The 26983-nt window shown below is 52.3% G+C and overlaps 1 protein-coding gene across 1 annotated transcript; it reads right to left on the bottom strand.

The window, feature by feature from the left end:
- Positions 1-1673, bottom strand: IUM83_17192 (uncharacterized protein; the record flags this gene model as incomplete). The annotated part of the gene is made up of 3 exons (XM_067942125.1): positions 1-102; positions 1117-1154; positions 1238-1673. 3 exons carry the CDS (start codon positions 1671-1673, stop codon positions 1-3), a joined length of 576 nt encoding a protein of 191 aa, XP_067790876.1.
- Between the last annotated feature and the right edge of the window lie 25310 nt (positions 1674-26983).

Raw genomic sequence — 26983 nt, 5'->3', positions numbered from 1 at the left:
TTATAGTTGAGAAACCGTGTGCTCAAACTTGAGCACCATGATCAGGATAGCCAGCTCGGACTGAATGATCTTAATGTCCTTGATCTTGTCGTTGACAGAGCACTGTTAAGAGTTTTGTAGTAAGCCGATTAAGTACGGTCCGATAAGCGATGATATTCACTTATCTGACAAATTCGTAGGACAATAATCCTCCGATGAAGGAAAGGAATTTTATTGGTCAAAATTAACCTAGACGTTGCCGTTTGTGCTCTGGTGTGGATGTTGAAGAAGTCCGAACTTGCTGTTGCCGCGCCTCCCTCACAAGCTGAACGATAATAGTGACTGGCAACTCTGCTACGCGTCCTCTTCTCTTCGGAGGTGCCAGTTACTCCATTCTTACACGTAAAACTTCCGCTACCTGCTGCTCAGGCATACTCGGAGGAATAGCCAATCCAGCCGACACGGCCGCTGCTTGAATGTGCCGTATCATGACAGTCCAGTCAGAGAAAGTTTTGTGCAGTGCCTTGCTAGGTAGATCATGTGCTCGAATAGGTTTAAAGGGAGGATAGTTGTTTTGGGAATCGCTGAACCACCACAGTTTCCATACTCTAAATGGACCAGGATTAGAAAGCTAAAAAACTGCGTAAGTAGATAAAATTCCCGGTCATAGTGGTGTACTGTTTGGGGAGTGTTTTTGTCCCCATCACTAGAGGCTGCTATCGCTGGAGGATGCGCCATCCCTGCGCGTGCAAGTAGTTTATCATTGGTCGATTCGAGCTGTGCCTTGGTAATATTTCCAGCTGCAACTCCCCTTTCCTCAATTAGGTTCTGATTCCTTCCAAAAGTACTGGTGGGAAGTTGTCAATAGTGTTTTGCATTGCATGTAGCTGCTTGTACAGGTCTACATGTGCGTTGGATTCATCCGCGAAGACATGCCCACCACTAGTCTAGATCGTAGTTGACTCAATTCGTCACCATATCGAAACAAGAACGTTGAAAGCAGCGGGTGAGAAGCTGGCAATGTCTCCCCGTGGTAGTTAGCATGACAGACGAGAGATTCTCCGCACAGATTTAAGTTATCTTGAAGGTGCTAGTCGTGTGAAGTGCGGGGAACATTTCATCTACACAGTTACGCACACTAGAATCTTGATTGTCTTCAAAATGGGGAGGACGGACTGAAAAATCCGCACGATTAAGCGGGAGCCCAGCAACAACATGCCCAAGGTACAGATCTCCAGCTGATCCGCATCTGATATACCGGTCTTGAACACCACCAAAAGACCAGCCAACTTGTAGACGTAGTCTGTCGTAGGCTCTTTAGCTCCTGTAGCAACCGCTGGAGTGGGAGTGCTGTCCACGCCCGAGGTGCACTTTGTTCCTTTGCTACAGGGCCTCGGCTTGCCCCACGTTTGAGACACATCACCGGCGTCATCGAGCACGGGGGTTCGATTCGTGGGCTTCGAGCTCGGAGTGGCGATGGCATTGACGTCCTTAGCAGCAGTCAAGGCAGAAGCGACAGAAGACGAAGTGGCAGCTGTGGCGGTGTTGGGGGAGTACGTACTGGTCGTTGAGCGACGGCTGACTGCTGCGGACACTGAGGCGTCCTTTGGGGCCGTTGCTGCGGTCTGGAAGCTCTTGGGAGTGCTACCGGAGTGGACGGTGACTGACGAGTCGGGAGAGAGGCTGTTCTGCATGCTGCGAGTGCGGATCGTGCGAGAAGTGCGCGAAGTTGGCTTGGCGTTTGGTGCTTGCGTTTGTGCCAATCGCTGTCGACTATTTCCCGTCGGATTTTGCTCCGACGAAACACACGCCACTCATTCGCAAATCAGCAGCAATACAAACGTCAAGTCATTCGCCTTCTCCCCACTTACGATGACAGCAAAAACGTAGGCCAAACATCCTACGATCCAATACAAAGACGTAGATACTGCCTACGAAACAACTACAATCTTCTTTATCGGAAGACGAATGGGGGCGTCGTCTTCGTCTCGTCCCTGCCTCGTCCCACGGATATTGTAGTGGCCAATAAAGCTCGTACCAGGAATTGTAACCCGGCCAGAATTTCGATGGTAACCCCTCTAATATTAGACGTAGGACGGTGAAACGACCCTCAAAATAATGCTGAAGAGCTCATCTATAAGTTGCAATAGTTCTTTCTCCACAGAAAGGTGTCGATCTATGGCGAGGGGCAAGAAACTAAGTGTCGGCGAGCGCACTATGATTGTGAACGCCTCCAAGTTCTTCATCAAAGGTCGGAAAGAGGCCAAAACGCTGGTGGGACGCACACGCAAGTTGGTTCACAACTGTCTTGGCATGCCTCCTAGCACGGTTGGGGACGCTTGGCAGGCTTACAAAGCGAGCAAGGTCGCCGAGTCTGCCGAGGCAAGCGTCCGTGAGATTTATTAACGGTATATATCGGTTCACTCTTTACCTTGATAGTGATGAACCAGCAGATGCAAATCTCAGATGAGAGTGAAGGAAGCAACAGCGAAGACGACCCTTAAAATATGATATTGATATGCTTGCTTAGATTTGTAATGTCGCAATCATCAAAACGCAATCCGATGGCCCTGTCAGGTGTTTACCCTGAAAAGTGGCATAAAACCAGATGTTGTCCAGATATTTTGCTGGTGGAGCCAATGATATCCTGGTATTTGGATTACTGATGGGCTAGCCCTAATGGAGCCATTTCCCCAAACTTTTGAGCTCTCGAGGACCGTACTTTCAAGTCAGAAAATCGTGTATAAGGAGTGCGAATTCGGCAAATCTGACCGCAAAATCGGAATCTACGGCGAAATTTACCCCTTATATCTAAATATCGTATATGGAAAGTCATCATCTTCTAGGAGAAACATGAGGCCGAAATTTGGTAAGAGCTTTTTTTGGTCACTACAATAACACAAGTTATATGGCAGCCGCACCAAGTTCATCTACAAGGCAAGTCCTTAGACCGCACAGAGTTCAGGAGGGTTACTGTGCTGTACTAACTGCTGCGATCTCGAGCGCAGGAGATCATGCCGAGCAAGCTGACGGAGGAGAACTGCCGCGTGTGTGACGCCTGTATCCGCGTGATCGACGAGAATATGGCGATGGGCGTGAGCCGGCGGTTCGGCGAGGGCATGGCGGCGGTGCTGGCCAGCTCTGCGCCGGGAGGCGGTACCCTGGTGAACAGAGAGGTGAGGCTTGGAGGCGAGGCCTGAAGGCGATGCTTGGCTGAGCCGTGGTGGCAGTTGCCACGGTGTGTATGCCTGGCGGTCGCGGGCTGCAGGGCTGAGGAATGTGGCTGCGATGGACGGCGTCGGGCGCTCTCGTACACATTGGTGTTGCTGCTCTTGTTGGCCTGCGGCCTCGACACCGCGACGGGTATGTACCGTGAAATATTGCTAGTAGTGCTTCTGACAGATAATTGCCGCTTGCGTTGTAGCTGCAGCCATGATAGCGCGTTGCGGAGTAGCTGCCATGACGATGTGTTTCAGTGTCGGAGTGATGCTGCAACCACTACAACGTATTGCATGGTCGTGGAGACGTGTTGCATGCACTGGTGTAACCATGACGTGTGATTGTAAGTGGGCAATTGGTATATATCATATTAGTGTTCGTGTGTGCGGTGTCTAATTTAAGCTTGCTCTGTAGCTGCTGCTACTGCTTCGTTCTCAAGCTGTCGCTCAATGCATTCAGTGTAAGTTGTGATTGTGTGCGTTGACTCTCCAACACGAATACCGCTTGTTCTGGACTGATATTCTGCTGCTCTGTTAGGATAATTATGCGATCAATAATACGTTTTCGACGGAAAAGAAGCGTTGTTTTTGGCAGGATTGCTGCGCCAAGCTGCACCAAGTCTTTCTTCCAGGTCTCGTACCGCTGGACCACCGTGTATCCCCGCCGACCACTCTTGCCAAACCTGATGCACGATCTTCAGCGACCGCAGCATCTTGTACGTCGGGGGCGCCTGCGCTGGATGAGATGGAGCTTCTGGAGGATGCGTCGCAGGGACTGATGCACACCAGTCAACGCTGAGACGTAGGGCTGTTGATCCTAAGGTAAATTGTGTGAATGCTTGTTTCATATTTGATACCGACGATCCAACTTAGCTGATTTTGTTGTCGGTGTGTGAAAGTATGTTTTGGTGCTGTTTACTTACGTGCTCCATTAGGTCAGGAACCACTTCGTGTAAATGCATTGTTTGAGGTGACTTCTCTGTTTTCATGTTGGTTTTCAAATCGATTGCAAATGCATCGAACTCAGCGGCGTTGGAAGGAGAGCAAGCCCACAACTCGTATGCTTGATGCAGATCGCGGAACAGCGCAGCATCTTGAAGAACAACCACCCGCAGATTCAGAAATAAGTCTGAAAAGCCCCCAGTTGATATATGAGGTGCTGTAGTCGGTCCACGAAACACGTATTAGGGAAGCCGGTGGCTTCCTAGGATCCCTTGCTTTATTGGTGCTGATTCAGAAGTGAGCTACTACTTGCTGTTGTCTTAGTGTTCTCTCTACAAGTAGGGCCTTCGTGGTCTCGTCCTCTACTCGTCCTCATAGCTACTCTACCACCAGCTCGGCCTCAGCTTCTTAGCCGAGGTCCGGTGAGTGAGTCACGTCTTGAACGTCCTTGACCCACTTCACCGCCCTTCCAAGAGGCGGCTCACGAATGTCGGCTCGTCTTGTGTGGATTAGCTACACAGGTTATGCAACACGTTACCAACTGGTTACACGAATTGTGCCCGGTTACAAATACTCGTACCCAGGTTACACCTGGGTACACGGAGGGTACAGTGGTTACCCCAGTTTCTCCACTGCTTTCCTGAGCTCCTTGTCTCTACTAACACTTGTGTAGCCTTTTCCCATAGCAGGGATGTCTTTGTAGAGACCGGGCAACGATTCCCACTAGTCCTCAACAGGCTCCAAGCCTTTCCGCGACGCTAGTATCTCGTGCATGCGCTTCTCACTGTTCCATCTATGCTCAACGAGCTCAGCTACAGTGAGAATAATGCCTTGGGCAGCTACATGCTCTCGAATTTCCTCAGTGACCTCAAGACTTTTGTCTGCGTAGTACTTCAATCTGGAGCTGTGCACATCTTGCTCCATGCCAGTCACGAGATGCCGTACTTTAAACGAATGATCGTCGCCCCCACAACTTGGTACGGTCCTCTCCATTTCACCAACAATTTGTCGTTGTGCTTTTGGTCCACCCTTGACCGAAGCACATACTCTCCCATGTCGAAGTTGGGTTTCGCTGCACTTTTCTGATTCCGCTGATTGCGGGCTGTTTGATTTGCACGTGCACTTATCACCTTTCTATGCATAAGCTGAGCATTTTACGCAATTCCTGCAGCTTCTCCTTGATGTGACTTGAATACTCTCCGATTTGTACTAGCCTTTTTTACTTGGTGTTCAAATGGAAATCCATTGGAGACATCGGCGGGAGTACACAAAATAATTCGACAGGTGCATGGTTACTGTAGTGGGTCTAACTTGACTCACTACTTTAGCTTACACGTCGCGCTACGTGTATAAGGAAGCGTAAGTACTTAGTAATTACTTGAGTTAATTATATTTGAATACACAAATATAATTTAACTTAGATAAGACTCCATGTAGTTAGTTTAAGGTAAAATGAGAACTGTATTGTTTGTAAATTGATCTTCCTCCTAAATCTGCTAAAACTGTTTATCATCTATGAAAGGGATTGACAGCGGCTGGCTGTCAGAGCCCCGCCAATATGCACGTCTCTAATTGGTAGAAAGATGCTGCTTTCTACCAATAGGATCTTTGGGTAGGTGTGGACCACTCATTGTGGTGGCCCACTTCAATGTATCCATTGGTGTGTCTTACACCAAGGTGAGGAGGTATCTAAAACGTTTAACAGATATCCTATCTGTTAAAATCACAAGTGGCTTGTAGCCACTTGTACGTGTAACCCCGTTATACCTTCCCCCCTTAAGGTTAGACGCGCGGGGTCTCCGCACGTCAATCTTCTGAATTGACCATTCGTCAATTCTCCGCGTTTGGAGAAGAAATCCGCGCTCATTCAACGATGAGCGCGCCCCAGAAGAAGAACCCGAAGACGGCGGCGAGTCATCTCTCCATCGATGACTACTTCGAGCGCCAGAAGGCGAAGTATGGCGACGTCGTCGACCTCAACGACGATGATGAAGACATGGAGGACGAGAAGGACTCATCCTCAAAGCGCAAAGACTCAGTGTCGATCTAATCGCTCGACCCCCATGCTAAGACCATTCGCCCGCGTGAAGGGGACGAATCGGACGCTTCGAGTTCGAAGCGTTCGCGAACTGAGAGTGATACCCCACTCGCTTCCGCTGGGGCTCTCAGTACTCCGCGCGCTGCAGCTCCAGCGCGTGATTCCAAAGCTCAAGGCTCTCTGCGCGCTGTGCCTGCAGCTCGCGATCCGTGGATGCCGTCCGCACCCGAGATCTCGGACCGGTATGGGAACTCGTTACCTCCGAATGAGGTGCCGTTATACGTATGCAGCACCGTCAACGATGACGCCGTGGCTGTCGAGCTGTACTTTGATGCGGAAACGCATCAAATGCGCGATTATTACATCGGACTCTTCCATGAGCTCCGATGGTTCCAAAGCAAGAAGACATCTTCTCGCAGCAAATTGCCCGAGTGGCAGGCACTTTGTCAAAGTTGGAACGCTTTTGTTGAGAGCTTCAACAAGAAGCCGAGCGCTTACCGCGATCGGATAAAGCAAGCGCGTGATCGCTTCGAGACGTACTCGAAGCGTGGAAAGCTGGAGCGACTCGACGTTGCTGCTGAGGAGGCTAATGTGCCGTGCGCTGTGCCCGAGGGCTTTCAGTGCGCGAAGTGCTTCCCAGGCGCGGTCCGCTTGAGCGACCGCGACCTGAACGGGTACACGTCGTTCCGTGTGCCCGAGAGTCTCAAAGAGCTCCGTGCGAAGTTCTCAGCACGTGAGGGTTCGGGCGCTGGCGATGATCGCAGCGCTCGCACTACTTCCGCTGCATCAGCGCGTACTGATCTTCGTACGCCCTCACCATCTCCGGAACGTCCTCCAGCTAGACGTTCCGCGGCTCCCATGTATGTTGATGAGGAGGAAACCCTCTCCAACAAATACGAAAACGAGCCCCTCAAGGGGATCGTTTTCGGGATACTATGGTCAACAATCCGCTCGACAATCCCGCGGGTTGAGCCGCGGGCGTCACGGATCGGCGGTGGCGGGGGTGGGACCACGCCCCGGGTATGATCAGCCCCGGGCTGATCAGTATGCGCCTCTCCACAACCGGGTGACCGCCGTGGAGCGTCTGCAGGGCGCTGAGTTCGCCGCCCTGAAGCAGGAGCTGGCGAACCAGAAGGCCCAAGTCGCGGCGGTCTCGCAGACTGCCTCGAATATCCAGGTCGAGTTGTGGACCCAGATGAAGGGGTTGCTCCAGCGCGTCCGCGCGCTGGAGGAGAGGATGCTCGTCGCCGAGGCCAAGGCTTCCGCTTCTGCCTCGGCTCCTGCCGAGGCTTCGGGTCAGCCTAGCTAGATGGCTCGTGCTGGAGGTATGGCTTCAGCCGTCCGACGTAAAGGGTCGGATGGAGGCGCATGCTAGACGGTATGTCTAGCGTGTATGCGTTGCCGTGCCGTGCCAACACAGTGAACGGCCCGATGAAGCGCGGAGCAAGCTTGCTTGCTCCGAAATCCGAAACTGCATGTTTAGGCCGGTTTTGAGTAGCTAACAAAACCAATGAACTAACTTTGAATTCATTTGTGTTGCCTCTGCCCACATTGTCTGCGTTCAGCTTCTGTTGATCAACAGAAGCTGCTATTGCATCTTGGACAAACCGAGTTACGGCTTGTCGTTTGGTAAGGAAGCTGATTGCATCCGAGCTGAAGTCATTCAGCTCGTTCTCCGCTAGAGGCCCGGTCTCTGCGTGGTTCTTTGCGGTGTCTGCGCCCTGCGCAGACCCGTGGTCTTTGTCCTTGTTGTTGGAGGAGCCTGCGCCCTGCGCAGACTCATGTGGTTTGTTCGTTGTTGCAGCTGACACTGTGCAAGTGTCAGCGGTTTTCTGCGGCTGCTGTTTTGCAGTCGTAGATCCTCCCCCACTTAAAGTGGGAGCCATCACTCCGAGTAAACTTGGTAGACGTGGATGCCGCATGTCATTCAAGTAGAACGGTGTATGCCCGGTCGAGGCATGCACTGAGTTGTTGATGGCGAATTCCGCCATCGACAAACACTCGCTCCAGTTTTGGAACGAGTGAGCGTAGCTCTTCAAAATGTCGACGAGCACGCGATTCACGCGCTCGGTTTGACCGTCCGTCTGCGGATGATCCGCAGTCGACATGGAAAGCTGGCTCCCAAGAAGTGTAAACACTTCTTGCCACAGGTGCGCTGTGAAGCGCGGGTCTCTGTCCGACACGATGTCGGTCGGCATGCCATGGTTTTGAACGCCATGTCGACGAACAGACGGGCAGTCTGCTTCGCGGTCACCTCTGCCGGCACCGCAGCAAGATGTACCATATTGCTGAAGCGGTCGACGAAGACCACAACACCGGTATACCCTCCGCTGTCCGGGGGAAGACCAAAGATGAAGTCCAATGACATGGACTTCCAACACTCCGACGGAGTCGGTAGTGATTGCAATGGAGCCTGTACAAACGGCACAGGCTTTACGCGTTGGCGCACCTCGCAAGCACGGACGTACTTGCGCACCCACTTGTACTGGCGGTGCCAGTAGAAGTCACGCGTGAGAAGGACGTATGTCTTCTTACGTCCGAGGTGTCCCGCAGACGAGGCATCGTGATATTCAAACATGATCCTGAGGCGCAGGTCATGGTTGTTTGGCACAACAACGCGGTCTGCGTTGGCGTCGACTGCATTGCAAAGCAGTAGTCCGTCGTGCACACGAAAGCGGTGTGCACGCGCTCGAAGGTGCTTGGGCAGCTTCTGACGGGACTTGTCAGAAGGCGCTGTGCCATAAGCCAGCAAGAGCTTCGCGTCCGCGTCGTGCGCGTACGCGGCCTTCACATCATCCAACAGAGATGATGTGGGTTTGCTCGATCGCATGGCGTCAATGGCATTGACGTCAACGGCTTCGGCATAGTCCGGCCGGCGTGATAACGCGTCGGCCACTACATTCAATCTTCCGGGTTTGTATTCGACCCGGAAGTTATACTCCGCAAAGAATGAGAGCCATCTCGCCATTCTTTGTGATATGTGTGGCGACTTCACTGCAGTGCGCAGTGATGCATGGTCGGTGTAGATCATAAATGGTCTACTTCCAAGTAGATACACTCGGAACATTGCGAGTGCATATTTCATGACAAGGAGTTCCTTGTCATGTACCGGATAGTTGCGCTCAGCTGGCTTCAGCTGACGCGATTGGTAGTAGACGACACGACCACCGCCCTCGTGATCGTGCTGCATCAACGCACATCCGATCGCGAAGTCGGATGCGTCACATACGACGTGGAATGGACGATCTTGGTCAGCCACTGCCAAGATCAGTGCCTCAGTCAAGCCCCGCTTGACTGCATCGAATGCCTTTTGGCAATCGGTTGTCCAATTCCACACAGCTTCCTTCTTAAGAAGTTGTGACAGCGGGCGGATCTTGCCCGCGTAATCCTCCACGTACTTGTACAAGTACGTGGCCAAGCCAAGGAACTGCCTCAGTTCCTTGACACTTGAAGGCGTTGGCCATTCATTAATCACTCTGACCTTTTCCGGGTCAGGGCGAACACCATTGTTTCCCACAAGACACCCGAGGACGGGTATCTCGCTCTCCCCGAAGATACACTTCTTCAGGTTCGCGTAGAACTTATGCTTTCGCATAAGCTCAAGTAGCTTTCGGAGATGCACCCTGTGCAGGTCTTCCCGTCCACAGCCCGGCTGTGGATGAACACATCATCGAAGTAGCTCGGTGCGAAGTCGCGCACCGAGCGCAACAAGTGCGTCACGCACCTGTTGAAAGTCACAGGGGCGTTCTTAAGCCCCTGGGGCATTACTAGCCATTCCCAGAGCATGCCGCTTGGCGTGCTCACTGCCGTGAGAGGGATATCGCTCTCACGCATTAGGATTTGATAGAATCCACCTCGCAAGTCGAGAGCACTGTAAACGGTGCTCCCGGCCATCGAATCGATGATATCATCTTTTCGCGGTATCGGCGTCTGCGCCGGTACCGTCGCATCGTTCAGCTTGTTGTAGGCATGAACGATGCGCCATCCGCCCTGTGGCTTCTTGACACAGAACGTCGGAGCACTGTGCGGGGACTTTGATTCCCGCACTTGTCCTGCTTTACGACGACTTTCAAAGAAGTCGTCGATCGCTTTCACTTGCTCTCGCGGCAGTGGCCACTGCCGCGTGACACAGTACTTCGTGCCCGGCACGAGATCAATCTCGTGCTGAATGCCCTTATCCTGCGGAAGCTCCGCAGGAATCTCTTCCGGGAGTACGTCTTTGTACTCCCTCAACAATTCGTAATAGGGACTCGACTTCAGCGAGTCCCAACCTTGTTCCTCGAAGCGCTCTCGCTTCGTCTTCGCACTGAGAGGGTCTTCACTCTCAGTGGTACTTCCCATGGAGAGCTGCCTCAGCTCTTCGCTCTCGCGCTCCGTTCTTTCGCTGTCCGAAAGAACGCAGACTTGCTCGATGCGTCCATCGTGCAAGTCGCGCGTGAAGCGCTTCCAACTCATGGCTGGAAGCAAAGTCAACTCCGACGCCATTGTCGGAGGACTAGCGAGTTCCATCTCTCGATACTGGAATCCAGTATCGGTGCGCGTCAAGACGCTTAGCGTCTCAACGCCCGGCGTCACCGCCTCTGTCTGCCCGTCAGACGGTTCTTGTGGCGTCTCGGTCCCGGACCGAGACTTGCGCAGCGTTCTCCGCATGCGCCGTCTTCTTGTTGTGCAGAACCCGGCTCCGCACATTTGTTCTTCTGGTCCAGGCCCGGCCGTGGACAGTTGTTCGCCGGCAGACCCTGTCTGCGGGCGCGCGGTATCAAGCCCGGCTTGACCGCATGGCGCTTCGTCGTGCAGCCCGGCTGCACGACAGCATGCAATTTGCGTCAGTGCGGTACGTTTGCAACCGTCCGCACTGTTTGCAGCGTCAACTCCCGGAGTTGACACGCCTTTGTCACCTCGACGCCAGTTATTGGCGGAGCCCCTCATGACCGAGGGTGCGTCGACTCCCGGAGTCGACGCGTCGTTGTCGACCTGACCTCTTCGGGTCAGGGACTGTCCCTTACACACTTAAACGTGGGTGTTGGTTCCCGGAACCAGCACATCTTTTTCTTCTGACGTCGGCAGCAATGCCGACGTTGGTCTCACTTGTGCACATCCTCGCGCACTTCCTGGGCACTCCGGGACAGCAGCATTAAGCGCTGTCTCGACTGGCGAGTCGCGCGCACCTGCTGGTGCGTGCGCTGCGGTAACAGGGCCATCGCTCTCTGTTCCGCAGTCGCGACCGAAGCGCACGAGCGTGCGCTTCTTCCAGTCAATTACCGGATCATGCCGTGCAAGCCACGGCATGCCCATAACAACGTCGAACTTATCGTCCAGGTCCAGGACGATAAAGGGTTGGACAAATACTCGTTGTTTGTACGAGAAGTGCACGTTCACGATGCGCTTCTCGGTCTTCACGATGGCACCTGTTGCCAGTCGTACCTCCAGAAGACTTCGAGGTACATTTACCCCCTCGAAGTCAAGTCTCGGCAGGCTTCGTATTCGAACAAAGTTGTTCGACGCGCCTGAATCTACCAATGCTCGAAGAGAGTCACTTGCTCTCTTCGAGTAAATCTTCAAGATGACTAGGTTTGGCCTGTCATCTTGTTTCTTGCAGTGAGAGCTGGTCTCACTGGGGGCTGCAGTCCTCAGTGTCGCGTGCCCGATGTCGGCACGCGCGACTGCATTACCAGTAGGGCGCCCCGCGCCTACTGGATGTTCGCGTTTTTTGTTGGTCCGCGGCGATGCTAGGCATCGCCACGACGGCCACCTCCAGGGGGCATGGGAGCTGTGCACTCCCGTGCAAAGTGACCGATCCTTCCGCAACGGAAGCATCGCACGTTGCCTCCCTGCTGCTGGTAACCAGCCGTTGTTGCATTCGAGAGGTCCATTGGTTCCGGACCTCCCGTCCTCGCTACCGGGCGCGGTTGCGACCTCGGCACGCTCGCATGGAGTTTAGCCTGCCGCAGGCTAAACGCTTCTTGCATTGCGAGAGTAATCGCAGCTTCGAGAGTACTCGGGTACTCTCGGAAGAGATAGGTCTTCACAGGCCCATCTCTCAGTCCCTTCATGAACGTGACGACTTAGTCGCCTCGTCTATCGGGTTGGTCACGATGTTCGAGACCAAGTACCGTGCACGCTGCGCGTAAGCATGGACGTCATGCTTACCCTGCTGCAGGTCGAGGAATTCCGCCCTCGACCGGAAATCATTTTGCGGGGCTCAAACGCTTGTTTGAGCTCCTCTTTGAATATCTCGTACGTGCTAAAGCACGTAGGATCTGAGAGTCGGCGTCCGTACGCCCAACTTCTCGCTCGTCCGCCAAGGCAGGACATGGCGAACGCGACCTTCGACAGCGGGTAGACGACGCTATGGCTATGTCGAGTTCGACAAGCCATCGGAGGGGAGGCTCGCCCTCTCTTCCCACGTAATTGCTCACGCTCAGTTTTAATGATTGAGCACGCGGTGTCGTCCCCGACGACGCCGTTGTTGAGGAAGCAGCATCGCGCTGCTCCTTCATGATGAATCCCAGAGCAACACCAAGTTGCTCTGTCGGCGATAGCGTACGCAACATTGTAGCTATCGCCGCCTCCCCAATGACTGTTGACAGTCGTTGGAGGGCTTCCCACTCTGGATCCGACAGGTGGGGGCAGTCCGCGCGTGCAACATGCGTTGCAGGCGTGTTGGAGCTCTGCATGGGCACCTCCGTGCTCATGTGGTTCTCGGCTCCGCGTTCGTACACCTCGTACGAACGTCAAGTAGTCGGTCGTTGGACGGACTACAAAGTGCTACCAGGTGTAGTGGGCCTACTTTGGCTCACTACTTTAGCTTACACGTCGCGCTACGTGTATGAGGAAGCGTAGGAGTTTATTAATAATTTGAATTAATTATACTTGAGTCCACAAGTATAATATAAATCAAATAAAACACCAAATAGGTAGTTTAAGGTAAAATGAGAACTGTATTGTTTGTAAATTGATCTTCCTCCTAAATCTGCTAAAACGGTTTATCATCTATGAAAGGGTTGACAGCGGCTGGCTGTCAGAGCCCCGCCAATATGCACGTCTCTAATTGGTAGAAAGATGCTGCTTTCTGCCAATAGGATCTTTGGGTAGGTGTGGACCACTCATTGTGGTGGCCCACTTCAATGTATCCATTGGTGTGACTTACACCAAGGTGAGGAAGTATCTAAAACGTTTAACAGATATCCTATCTGTTAAAATCACAAGTGTAGCCACTTGTACGTGTAACCCCGTTACAGTTACCCAAAGAGGGTACCAGAGTATCGTTGAGATTTGCTTGTAGAGCTGACACAAAGCAGGTCTAATCCTTGATGTCCACCTTGAACTCTAGGCACATTGCCCTCAGCACTTGTATGATATCCTTGTTTAATCTGTCAACCGACCCGTTTATCCACGGTGAGTACTCTAGTGTGAAGTTCTGGTGTGCATGTAACCTTTGGCTGACTTCCTTCATCACTTCATTTTTGAAATGTGTCCCATCCACACTCGTGGCGAACCAAATCTGCTATACCAGCCCATAATTGCCTGAGCTGTCACAGCACTCGTTGGTACTACACAGGGGAGCAACTCACAATAATGCGGGGCATCATCTTTCATATCCAATAGATAGGCGTAGTCCCCGTAAGATTCACCAAAGTGCAGGTAATCGCAATGCAAAGCTTCGTTTCTTTCATTGCTTCGGAAAGTTTCCGCCCAAGGTCGATGCACAATCCTTACCCCCTTAACATGGTAGCAGAGTAGGCAGCCACGCATGAAAAGGTCTACTCGTTCACGGAGCTGCGTGATGATGAACCGCCGTCGCAAGATTTCCATCAGTGCATCACGTCCGCGGTGCCACTGTGGACCTCAGTGTGCAACAACTAATAATCTGTACATGATCTCACTGTCTTCGGCTGGTATCCACACGCAGTCATCGTTGACCCACACATCATCGCTATTTTTTGTCAGGCCACTCAGTCGTGTGGCGGAGTGCTGCCGTTGACTCTTAAAAATAGCCGCTAGATCAGGCCACTCAAAGCCTTCACCACTGAATGGGCGAATAGTCGCTGTACTAGGTCTGTGCACTTCGTTATTTGCGTCATTGTTCTCTTTCACTTCGCTGTCTTTCGCCCTTCCACGCTTTCGACGCAATCGCTTGATGGATGTGCCAAGTGAAAGCTTGCAACCGGCCCACCTCGATATCATATCGGCCCAAACATTTTTTACTCCCTCGATGTGCTCTATAGTAAATCTGTACTCCATGAGTTTCATCGACCAGCACAGCAATTTCCCTCTGACATGTTTTTTATTTCTTGTTCAGGTGCGAAAACATGGATGGTATTCCGATGGCCACAGTACATGCGGAATCCTTTTAGCCGCATCAACAGGTACGACAGCTTATCACATGCCGTTACGATTGGATATGCCTCTTTTTCGATGACACTCCAGTTGCGCACTTGTAAATGTACCACCCATGCAAACTAACAATTCATGTTCTTGCTCGTGAATAGGAGTTCGCGCTTGCCAGTTTGCCACTTGAGTTACGATCACGGACCACCCGACATCACTGGCGTCTGTGATCAAGATAGTCTCGGCTTCTGGCTTTGGAAAGGCCAGTGTCGCTGCACGTGACAGCGCGTCTTTCATTTGATCGAAAGCTCTCAGCTCTACGGAGCTCAGCGTGATAGGAATTCCGCTTGCTACACGTTTGGTCCGCCTAGACGCGTTGGCCATCACCGAGTCAAGCTTTTCTTGTAGAGGTCTCACTAATCGCCCATAGTCAATGATCGAAGCTCGCATCCAATTAGTCGAGCAGATAAATTGCTGGAGCTGGCCAGCCGTCGAAGGGTGAGGAAGGCTACCGAGCGCCTCGATTCTTGCTGGGTCATGCCTTACACCATCGCCATCTATTAATTTCCCACACCATTTCACTTGTTTTTTGTAGACACAGGACTTCGTCGCGCTCAGTTTAAACCCAAAGTTGTCGACAAGGGTAAAAAGCTCCTCGAGCTTGTCCAAATATTCGTCTACTGTCTTTGCATACAATAAGAGATCGTCGATCCAGACCAACAAATGTTTGTACAGGAGAGAAGCAAAGCAACGCTCCATGGTTGCTTGAAAATGCAATGCTGCATCTGAACATCCTTGCGGTACTCGTCGCGGAGTGTAATTTTTCCTGTGTGTCATGTACGACAGGATCTCCTGCGATGCTTAATCCAAAGGTAATTGCCAGTATCCTTTGATGAAGTCAAACGGCCCGAAAAACACGCACCCTGCTACTCGCTCCAGGTCTACATCCAAGTTTGGCATCGTACCGACAATCGGTTCCACTTGGACGTTCATGGGTTTGTAATCAGTGGTCTGACGATACTCGTTCGTACTTCCTGCCTTCTTGACAGGTAACGATGGGCACGCCCACCTTGCCTCTGGGTTCTCATAAACCCAGCCTAAACTGACCAGTGTATCGTTAAAATCTTCTAGGAACCGCTGAAGTTCTGGTGGGTACTTCCTCGCCTCCGCCTTGTATGGCTTAGCACCAGGTTTTAACCGTATCTTCAATGGCAGAACCTTTGCAGGTGGGTCGTCTCCTAGTTTGACACGCCAAATGCCATACATGTAAATCACAATGCGCAATCTCTCCACACGATCACTTGGGAATCCTTCATCCAAGGCGCGTGCTACCATCGCTTCCACTGCTTCTGTGATCTCATCTTCATATTTCCTGTTACGACAGGATCATCCTCAATGTCATTATCGTCCGCTCCATCGGACCAAGCAAGCAGCTCAATCTGCCTGTCAACGTCGATTCCTAACATACTTAGCACGTCACGGCCAAGTAGAAACTCATCATGACCGTCCACAATCAAACACTCCACTAGTGAATGGATGCTAACTGGTCCCGCTGCCGTGCGCAGCGACAATGTGTCCTTCACTTCCAACGACTGTCCGCCAACCAAGTCACACGAAATTGGTTGACCAGGCGAATTGTTTCAATCTCCGTTCCATTCAATTTTTCCAAATCCTCACGAGAAATGCACGACTTGTACGCCCCACTGTCTGCACAGTAGGGTAGCTCGAGTAAGTCGTTCACCCGAACTGTTGGTTTGCCCTCAGGCAGGCATTGTTTAATTTTCCGGAGGCGTGCGGTGCCTTGCTGACTGAGCGGTGGCCGTCCCGGATTGCAACTTCTCGAAGTGTTGTCTATCCTCTCAACGCGAGGACAATCACGTACTTAGTGCCCACCCCCACAGTTGAAACAACCTCGCTGGTGGCTACTCCGTCGATCATGCCGTGGTTCATCGCGATTCACTTCAACTCGACGGTCAGAACCATGCCAAGATCCAGCGTTGGAACGATATCCTCGATAATTTGATTTGTGAGTAGAATAGTCACGTGACTTCGACGTATTCCTCCCCCGGTCAGAGTTTTCCCCATGTTTCCGGTCATTTCGGTTGCGCTTCCCTTCAGAGCTGCGCATTGCACCGTCAATCTGCTCTTGATTGAGTGCCTGCTCCAAGATCAGCTTAAACAAATCAGGTACACTCGATTTTGCGTTGGGCGCGCGGAAGTCGATTTCATTCTTCACCTTCTTCTTTAATTTTGCAGGCAGAGCGTTGACCAGGATCTTGCACTTCTTTTTTATTCCGTCTTCGGTTATGAACAGGCCTACCAGTCCGTTCGTACGGATTAGAGTATTGCAGGCGTGAAAGTAGATGGTCACCTGAGCTTCCACATCACCCTGACTCTCGTCCATCGATAATTCGCGCTGGAACAGATCTTCAATGTTCGGCAGCGTGCAAGTTTTGAAGCTTTCGACACTCTTCATCACCCAGTCCCACAAAACTCCTCAGTGAGTTCGTTCTTGATTTTCACCCAAGTTACTTCACACAGGGTGTCCAGCAACGAGTCGTCAATCGAGTTGCGAACATTGGTCATCACTGCTTCGATCTCTTCATCAGTAATTTTGCACCGAGCTTTTATTGCTTCTTCATACTCCAGACGAAGATCGAGCCATCTCGTCATCCCCTCATGGGAGATATCCGTCACTTTCGGTGCTGTCACGAAGGTGAATATTGGCTGAGGTACCGTGGGGTGGTTGCCAGTAGAGGTCCATTCGTTGCGGTACGTGTTTGCCTTTCTGCTTGTCCCCCAGTGGAATCGCCACCACGACGCGTGATCGCCCTGTTGGATACAGCTCCACGTTGCCCTCTTCCCGTTCTCCCGCGAGTTCCACCTTAGCCCCGACCTCCAGTCGAGCCACTGGTTCTTGCCGTACCCCCGACGCGGTATTGCCTGCGGGTGTTCCTTGCCCAACTCCGCTAGTTGCACTAGTTTCCGTTTGATCACTTGTCTCTGGTGAGTCGTTCGTCTCGAACGCACAGGTCGATCCGTCGATGTTGCACTTGTAGTCGTCACCGCATTGTTGTTCACAGAGTCCATCGTCGCGACAATCGATCCTGCCATATTCGTATTCGAACCTTGATTCACTCAAGTTAACTTTGTAGTCGGTCCACGAAACACGTATTAGGGAAGCTGGTGGCTTCCTAGGATCCCTTGCTTTATTGGTGCTGATTCAGAAGTGAGCTACTACTTGCTGTTATCTTAGTGTTCTCTCTACAAGTAGGGCCTTCGTGGTCTCGTCCTCTACTCGTCCTCATAGCTACTCTACCACCAGCTCGGCCTCAGCTTCTTAGCCGAGGTCCGGTGAGTGAGTCACGTCTTGAACGTCCTCGACCCACTTCAGGTGCTGACAAGTGCATGTATGCCGCCATATAGTTTTCGACAAACGGAAAACCTGCACGCCGGAGGATATCGGATGGTGTTAGCGATGCCCGTTCAAGGTAGAATGTTCGTCGGTCAGGTGGAAACCCAGCAAGCGACCGCATAACCTCCCTCGGCAACGCATTGATGTAACGGGGTTACACACACAAGTGACAACAGTCACTTGTGCACGATAACGGTCACAAGTGACAACTGTCACTTGTGCATGACATTTGTCACTTATGGTTTAACAGATAAATATCTGTTAAAGGTTTTAAATACTTCCTCACATTGGTGTAAGACACACCAATGGATACATTGAAGTGGGCCACCACAATTAGTGGTCCACATATACCCAAAGATCCTATTGGCAGAAAGCAGCATCTTTCTACCAATCAGAGTCATGCATATTAGCGGGGCTCTGACAGCCAGCCGCTGTCAACCCTTTTATAGATGATAAACAGTTTTTAGCAGATTTTAGAGGAAGATCAATTTACAAACAATACAGTTCTCATTTTACCTTAAACTACCTATTTGGTGTTTTATTTGATTTATATTATACTTGTGGACTCAAATATAATTAATTCAAATTATTAATAAACTCCTACGCTTCCTCATACACGTAGCGCGACGTGTAAGCTAAAGTAGTGAGCCAAAGTAGGCCCACTACACCTGGTAGCACTTTGTAGTCCGTCCAACGACCGACTACTTAACGTTCGTACGAGGTGTACGAACGCGGAGCCGAGAACCACATGAGCACGGAGGTGCCCATGCAGAGCTCCAACACGCCTGCAACGCATGTTGCACGCGCGGACTGCCCCCACCTGTCGGATCCAGAGTGGGAGGCCTTCCAACGACTGTCAACAGTCATTGGGGAGGCGGCGATAGCTACAATGTTGCGTACGCTATCGCCGACAGAGCAACATGGTGTTGCTCTGGGATTCATCATGAAGGAGCAGCGCGATGCTGCTTCCTCAACAACGGCGTCGTCGGGGACGACACCGCGTGCTCAATCATTAAAACTGAGCGTGAGCAATTACGTGGGAAGAGAGGGCGAGCCTCCCCTCCGATGGCTTGTCGAACTCGACATAGCCATAGCGTCGTCTACCCGCTGTCGAAGGTCGCGTTCGCCATGTCCTGCCTTGGCGGACGAGCGAGAAGTTGGGCGTATGGACGCCGACTCTCAGATCCTACGTGCTTTAGCACGTACGAGATATTCAAAGAGGAGCTCAAACAAGCGTTTGAGCCCCGCAAAATGAGTTCCGGTCGAGGGCGGAATTCCTCGACCTGCAGCAGGGTAAGCATGACGTCCATGCTTACGCGCAGCGTGCACGGTACTTGGTCTCGAACATCGTGACCAACCCGATAGACGAGGCGACTAAGTCGTCACGTTCATGAAGGGACTGAGAGATGGGCCTGTGAAGACCTATCTCTTCCGAGAGTACCCGAGTACTCTCGAAGCTGCGATTACTCTCGCAATGCAAGAAGCGTTTAGCCTGCGGCAGGCTAAACTCCATGCGAGCGTGCCGAGGTCGCAACCGCGCCCGGTAGCGAGGACGGGAGGTCCGGAACCAATGGACCTCTCGAATGCAACAACGGCTGGTTACCAGCAGCAGGGAGGCAACGTGCGATGCTTCCGTTGCGGAAGGATCGGTCACTTTGCACGGGAGTGCACAGCTCCCATGCCCCCTGGAGGTGGCCGTCGTGGCGATGCCTAGCATCGCCGCGGACCAACAAAAAACGCGAACATCCAGTAGGCGCGGGGCGCCCTACTGGTAATGCAGTCGCGCGTGCCGACATCGGGCACGCGACACTGAGGACTGCAGCCCCCAGTGAGACCAGCTCTCACTGCAAGAAACAAGATGACAGGCCAAACCTAGTCATCTTGAAGATTTACTCGAAGAGAGCAAGTGACTCTCTTCGAGCATTGGTAGATTCAGGCGCGTCGAACAACTTTGTTCGAATACGAAGCCTGCCGAGACTTGACTTCGAGGGGGTAAATGTACCTCGAAGTCTTCTGGAGGTACGACTGGCAACAGGTGCCATCGTGAAGACCGAGAAGCGCGTCGTGAACGTGCGCTTCTCGTACAAACAACGAGTATTTGTCCAACCCTTTATCGTCCTGGACCTGGACGATAAGTTCGACGTTGTTATGGGCATGCCGTGGCTTGCACGGCATGATCCGGTAATTGACTGGAAGAAGCGCACGCTCGTGCGCTTCGGTCGCGACTGCGGAACAGAGAGCGATGGCCCTGTTACCGCAGCGCACGCACCAGCAGGTGCGCGCGACTCGCCAGTCGAGACAGCGCTTAATGCTGCTGTCCCGGAGTGCCCAGGAAGTGCGCGAGGATGTGCACAAGTGAGACCAACGTCGGCATTGCTGCCGACGTCAGAAGAAAAAGATGTGCTGGTTCCGGGAACCAACACCCACGTTTAAGTGTGTAAGGGACAGTCCCTGACCCGAAGAGGTCAGGTCGACAACGACGCGTCGACTCCGGGAGTCGACGCACCCTCGGTCATGAGGGGCTCCGCCAATAACTGGCGTCGAGGTGACAAAGGCGTGTCAACGCCGGGAGTTGACGCTGCAAACAGTGCGGACGGTTGCAAACGTACCGCACTGACGCAAATTGCATGCTGTCGTGCAGCCGGGCTGCACGACGAAGCGCCATGCGGTCAAGCCGGGCTTGATACCGCGCGCCCGCGGACAGGGTCCGCCGGCGAACAACTGTCCACGGCCGGGCCTGGACCAGAAGAACAAATGTGCGGAGCCGGGTTCTGCACAACAAGAAGACGGCGCATGCGGAGAACGCTGCGCAAGTCTCGGTCCGGGACCGAGACGCCACAAGAACCGTCTGACGGGCAGACAGAGGCGGTGACGCCGGGCGTTGAGACGCTAAGCGTCTTGACGCGCACCGATACTGGATTCCAGTATCGAGAGATGGAACTCGCTAGTCCTCCGACAATGGCGTCGGAGTTGACTTTGCTTCCAGCCATGAGTTGGAAGCGCTTCACGCGCGACTTGCACGATGGACGCATCGAGCAAGTCTGCGTTCTTTCGGACAGCGAAAGAACGGAGCGCGAGAGCGAAGAGCTGAGGCAGCTCTCCATGGGAAGTACCACTGAGAGTGAAGACCCTCTCAGTGCGAAGACGAAGCGAGAGCGCTTCGAGGAACAAGGTTGGGACTCGCTGAAGTCGAGTCCCTATTACGAATTGTTGAGGGAGTACAAAGACGTACTCCCGGAAGAGATTCCTGCGGAGCTTCCGCAGGATAAGGGCATTCAGCACGAGATTGATCTCGTGCCGGGCACGAAGTACTGTGTCACGCGGCAGTGGCCACTGCCGCGAGAGCAAGTGAAAGCGATCGACGACTTCTTTGAAAGTCGTCGTAAAGCAGGACAAGTGCGGGAATCAAAGTCCCCGCACAGTGCTCCGACGTTCTGTGTCAAGAAGCCACAGGGCGGATGGCGCATCGTTCATGCCTACAACAAGCTGAACGATGCGACGGTACCGGCGCAGACGCCGATACCGCGAAAAGATGTTATCATCGATTCGATGGCCGGGAGCACCGTTTACAGTGCTCTCGACTTGCGAGGTGGATTCTATCAGATCCTAATGCGTGAGAGCGATATCCCTCTCACGGCAGTGAGCACGCCAAGCGGCATGCTCTGGGACTGGCTAGTAATGCCCCAGGGGCTTAAGAACGCCCCTGCGACTTTCAACAGGTGCGTGACGCACTTGTTGCGCTCGGTGCGCGACTTCGCACCGAGCTACTTCAATGATGTGTTCATCCACAGCCGGGCTGTGGACGGGAAGACCTGCACAGGGTGCATCTCCGAAAGCTACTTGAGCTTATGCGAAAGCATAAGTTCTACGCGAACCTGAAGAAGTGTATCTTCGGGGAGAGCGAGATACCCGTCCTCGGGTGTCTCGTAGGGAAAAATGGTGTTCGCCCTGACCCGGAAAAGGTCAGAGTGATTAATGAATGGCCAACGCCTTCAAGTGTCAAGGAACTGAGGCAGTTCCTTGGCTTGGCCACGTACTTGTGCAAGTACGTGGAGGATTACGCGGGCAAGATCCGCCCGCTGTCACAGCTTCTTAAGAAGGAAGCTGTGTGGAATTGGACAACCGATTGCCAAAAGGCATTCGATGCAGTCAAGCGGGGCTTGACTGAGGCACTGATCTTGGCAGTGGCTGACCAAGATCGTCCATTCCACGTCGTATGTGACGCATCCGACTTCGCGATCGGATGTGCGTTGATGCAGCACGATCACGAGGGCGGTGGTCGTGTCGTCTACTACCAATCGCGTCAGCTGAAGCCAGCTGAGCGCAACTATCCGGTACATGACAAGGAACTCCTTGTCATGAAATATGCACTCGCAATGTTCCGAGTGTATCTACTTGGAAGTAGACCATTTATGATCTACACCGACCATGCATCACTGCGCACTGCAGTGAAGTCGCCACACATATCACAAAGAATGGCGAGATGGCTCTCATTCTTTGCGGAGTATAACTTCCGGGTCGAATACAAACCCGGAAGATTGAATGTAGTGGCCGACGCGTTATCACGCCGGCCGGACTATGCCGAAGCCGTTGACGTCAATGCCATTGACGCCATGCGATCGAGCAAACCCACATCATCTCTGTTGGATGATGTGAAGGCCGCGTACGCGCACGACGCGGACGCGAAGCTCTTGCTGGCTTATGGCACAGCGCCTTCTGACAAGTCCCGTCAGAAGCTGCCCAAGCACCTTCGAGCGCGTGTACACCGCTTTCGTGTGCACGACGGACTACTGCTTTGCAATGCAGTCGACGACAACTCGGATCGCGTTGTTGTGCCAAACAACCATGACCTGCGCCTCAGGATCATGTTTGAATATCACGATGCCTCGTCTGCGGGACACCTCGGACGTAAGAAGACATACGTCCTTCTCACGCGTGACTTCTACTGGCACCGCCAGTACAAGTGGGTGCGCAAGTACGTCCGTGCTTGCGAGGTGCGCCAACGCGTAAAGCCTGTGCCGTTTGTACAGGCTCCATTGCAATCACTACCGACTCCGTCGGAGTGTTGGAAGTCCATGTCATTGGACTTCATCTTTGGTCTTCCCCCGGACAGCGGAGGGTATACCGGTGTTGTGGTCTTCGTCGACCGCTTCAGCAAGATGGTACATCTTGCTGCGGTGCCGGCAGAGGTGACCGCGAAGCAGACTGCCCGTCTGTTCGTCGACATGGTGTTCAAAACCATGGCATGCCGACCGACATCGTGTCGGACAGAGACCCGCGCTTCACAGCGCACCTGTGGCAAGAAGTGTTTACACTTCTTGGGAGCCAGCTTTCCATGTCGACTGCGGATCATCCGCAGACGGACGGTCAAACCGAGCGCGTGAATCGCGTGCTCGTCGACATTTTGAAGAGCTACGCTCACTCGTTCCAAAATTGGAGCGGTGTTTGTCGATGGCGGAATTCGCCATCAACAACTCAGTGCATGCCTCGACCGGGCATACACCGTTTTATGTGAATGCCATGCGGCATCCCCGTCTGCCGAGTTTACTCGGAGTGGTGGCTCCCACTTTAAGTGGGGGGAGGATCTACGACTGCAAACACAGCAGTCGCAAAAGCCGCTGACACTTGCACAGTGTCAGCCGCGACAACAAGGAACATAACCAGGTCTGCGCGGGGCGCAGACCCCCGGGTCTGCGCAGGGCGCAGACACCGCGAAGGACCGCGCAGAGGCCGGGCCTCTTGCGGAGAGCGAGCTGATCGAGTTCAGCTCGGATGCGATTGACTTTATCAATAAAAGACAAGCCGTAATTCGTTTGTCCAGGACACGATTGCAGCTTCTGTTGATAAACAGAAGCTGAACGCCGATAATATTGGCAGGGACAACACAAATGAATTCAACGTGAATTCATTGGTTTTGTTATCTTCTCAAAACCTGCCCAAACATGCAGTTTCGGATTTCGGAGCAAGCAAGCTTGCTCCGCGCTTCATCGGGCCATTCACGGTGATGGCACGCCACGGTAACGCATACACGCTAGACATACCGTCTAGCATGCGGCTCCACCCGACATTTTATGTCGGGCGGTTAAAGCCATACCTCCAGCACGAGCCAAGTGGCTCGTCTGACCCGAAGAGACAGACTCGACAGGGGAAACCCTCTCCAGCGCGACTACGCGCTGGAGCAGTTAATACAGTCGGGCCTACAGCCCGACCGGCACGTTCAAGGCGGTCTGGGAGACCGCCAGAGCCGGGACACGAAGGAACAGAGCGGCAACCGCCGCGCTCTGAAAGTACTCCACGACCATCACTTGGTCGTGGAGCAACACGAGATGAAAGTCGACACGGCGTTGACCATCGGAGCGTGTTTCCACCACCTCCGCCACCGCTGCGAGACGCACGCGGAGAAATTCGCTGGATCGTCCAGCGAATTGTTGATCATAGGAAAACAATCCGAGGTCCGGATTGTTTTCGCATTCGTTGGAGAGGTTTCCCTCCCCAACACGACACATGGGAACCACGGAACGTCCTGATGGAAGACGTTCCGGGCATGGTGAAGGAGTACGAAACCCAACACGCACTACCAGCAAGAAGGTAGTGCGAGCGCTGTAGTAATCTACAACGCCTGACGACTCGCGTGCTAGATAATTAGCACGGAGATCATTGAAGCTCTCAGGTATACATATAGTGTACCTGTTGTGGTCGCGGTTGCGAATATGCACCGCCACCTGGACGGACAGTGCGCACGGCGCACGGACACCAGCCTCCACCGCAACAGCGTGGAGTTGTTAATACTTGCCTCGCTTCGAGAAGGACTCGAAGTTTTGGCGCTTGCTTACCCGATCACGGTAAGCAACAGAAATTCGCTTAGAGATGTCGACGCATAGACGCGGTCGACATCGAAGAATCGTACACAGACACTGTGTTGTCTGTCCCCGTGGTAGCGGCGCACCTCGCGCTACCGCGCATTGTACACAGCAACAGAGAGTTTACACTCTGTTGCAATGGTGGTCTTCAGCTTGATCGTGCTCATTGCGGATGAGCACGGAAATCCCCAGCACAAACAATTGACAAGCAGTCAATATTACTTGATGTGTCGAGACCGACACGTCTAAGCTTAACGGGGGGATGGTGTAACGGGGTTACACACACAAGTGACAACAGTCACTTGTGCACGATAACGGTCACAAGTGACAACTGTCACTTGTGCATGACATTTGTCACTTATGGTTTAACAGATAAATATCTGTTAAAGGTTTTAAATACTTCCTCACATTGGTGTAAGACACACCAATGGATACATTGAAGTGGGCCACCACAATTAGTGGTCCACATATACCCAAAGATCCTATTGGCAGAAAGCAGCATCTTTCTACCAATCAGAGTCATGCATATTAGCGGGGCTCTGACAGCCAGCCGCTGTCAACCCTTTTATAGATGATAAACAGTTTTTAGCAGATTTTAGAGGAAGATCAATTTACAAGCAATACAGTTCTCATTTTACCTTAAACTACCTATTTGGTGTTTTATTTGATTTATATTATACTTGTGGACTCAAGTATAATTAATTCAAATTATTAATAAACTCCTACGCTTCCTCATACACGTAGCGCGACGTGTAAGCTAAAGTAGTGAGCCAAAGTAGGCCCACTACAACTGAGGTAGCACCCCTCCATTGCTGAAGCATTACACCGTCCTAAACGCCGGATCCGTGACTCTGTAGCCCCTGCAAGCTCAGCCATTCAGGTCCCTGACCCACGGGCAGCATGTGGCTTCGCCTTCGAGGACATACTGAGCGCGGTAGAGGCTTTCACATTAGTGTCATAGTGGGAACGGTACGTCATCGCTTTGGTGGGATCTTTACAGGAATTCAGAACCTTAACGTCGTATCATTTTGCTGGGTTCAAAAAGTCAGGAATTTCCTCCATTTGCACGCACCAGCAAAAGAAGTAAAACCCGAGAGCTCCAATAGGACATACCTCCATATTGTGATGTCTAACACATGAACCGAATTCTCGACGGCCAAACATTTGTTTTACCTTGGTCCATGATCATCACTAATGCGCGGCATTCGGTTAAGCCTTCATGCTCAAGAGCCGACTTGCCTCTCAGAAGGCACGCAGGGCACAACAAATGACTCATCCGGTTTCGCAAATCAGGACCAGTATTTAAATTCATGTAGTATCACGATATGGAGACGAGGTCGCTTGTAGTGCAGTAGCCATCCAATAGGGACCCAACGCCTCGATCGGTGTACTCGCGTTTATTTTTTTTTCGTGTTTTCGCGCTTCAGTGATATCAACAGCGCCGTGATGAGGCTGTTTCGGGGATGTGGATGTGTGTTCGCTCCACGACTTTGCTGATCGCTGTACAAATCTGATATAGCGTTAACATACATTCCTACTGTAGCAGCGCTGATTTTCCGATCGGAGCCCTTGGTCCTAACTTTTCTATCGACGACTTCTTCTTGTAGGAACAAGTGCATCTTTGCCGCAATAACCTGGTAGAGAGTAGTTCCATGGAAGCCCTTGCGATCACACCATACTTTGAACTCTTTTTGCTTTGGCGCGTAAGCGCGAGTTGTGTTGGCTGGACGTGCGTCGCGACAACGGTCCAAAGTTGCGTGGGCGCTCTCCTCGAGCTCGACTTGCAGGGCTGGTGACTCCATTGTGCCGTAGTGACATTTGACTATTTTTACGAACTAGGAGAACAACAAATTTCATTTTAGAAAAAGGTTATCGCAGTCGGCCGCGATAAGCGAGGGACGTCGTCCCCATAGCATGGTGCATTCAAATACAGTGATCCATACCCCTAAGAATATAATATCTCAATATGTTCAAGTTGAAAAAATATTGTGGTCAGCCGTTCGAAATAAAACCCGGGATTTCGAGGGTTCCCCAAACGGAGATATTTTTTCCCGTCCGACGTAACTCCACGAGTACTTAACATGTTCAAACGATCAATACGCACAAGACACAGCTCTTTCGATCCATGCGATTAAATCGCGATTCGTACTTGGTTCGTAAGCATCTTGTTGTTTGACGCGGTCTCATTTGTGATCTGAGC

The sequence above is a fragment of the Phytophthora cinnamomi genome, assembly GCF_018691715.1.
Source record: "Phytophthora cinnamomi strain GKB4 chromosome Unknown Contig43, whole genome shotgun sequence".
Lineage (NCBI taxonomy): Eukaryota > Oomycota > Peronosporomycetes > Peronosporales > Peronosporaceae > Phytophthora > Phytophthora cinnamomi.
Note: the sequence above shows the minus strand (reverse complement) of the source record. Positions and strands in the feature narration are given on the sequence as shown.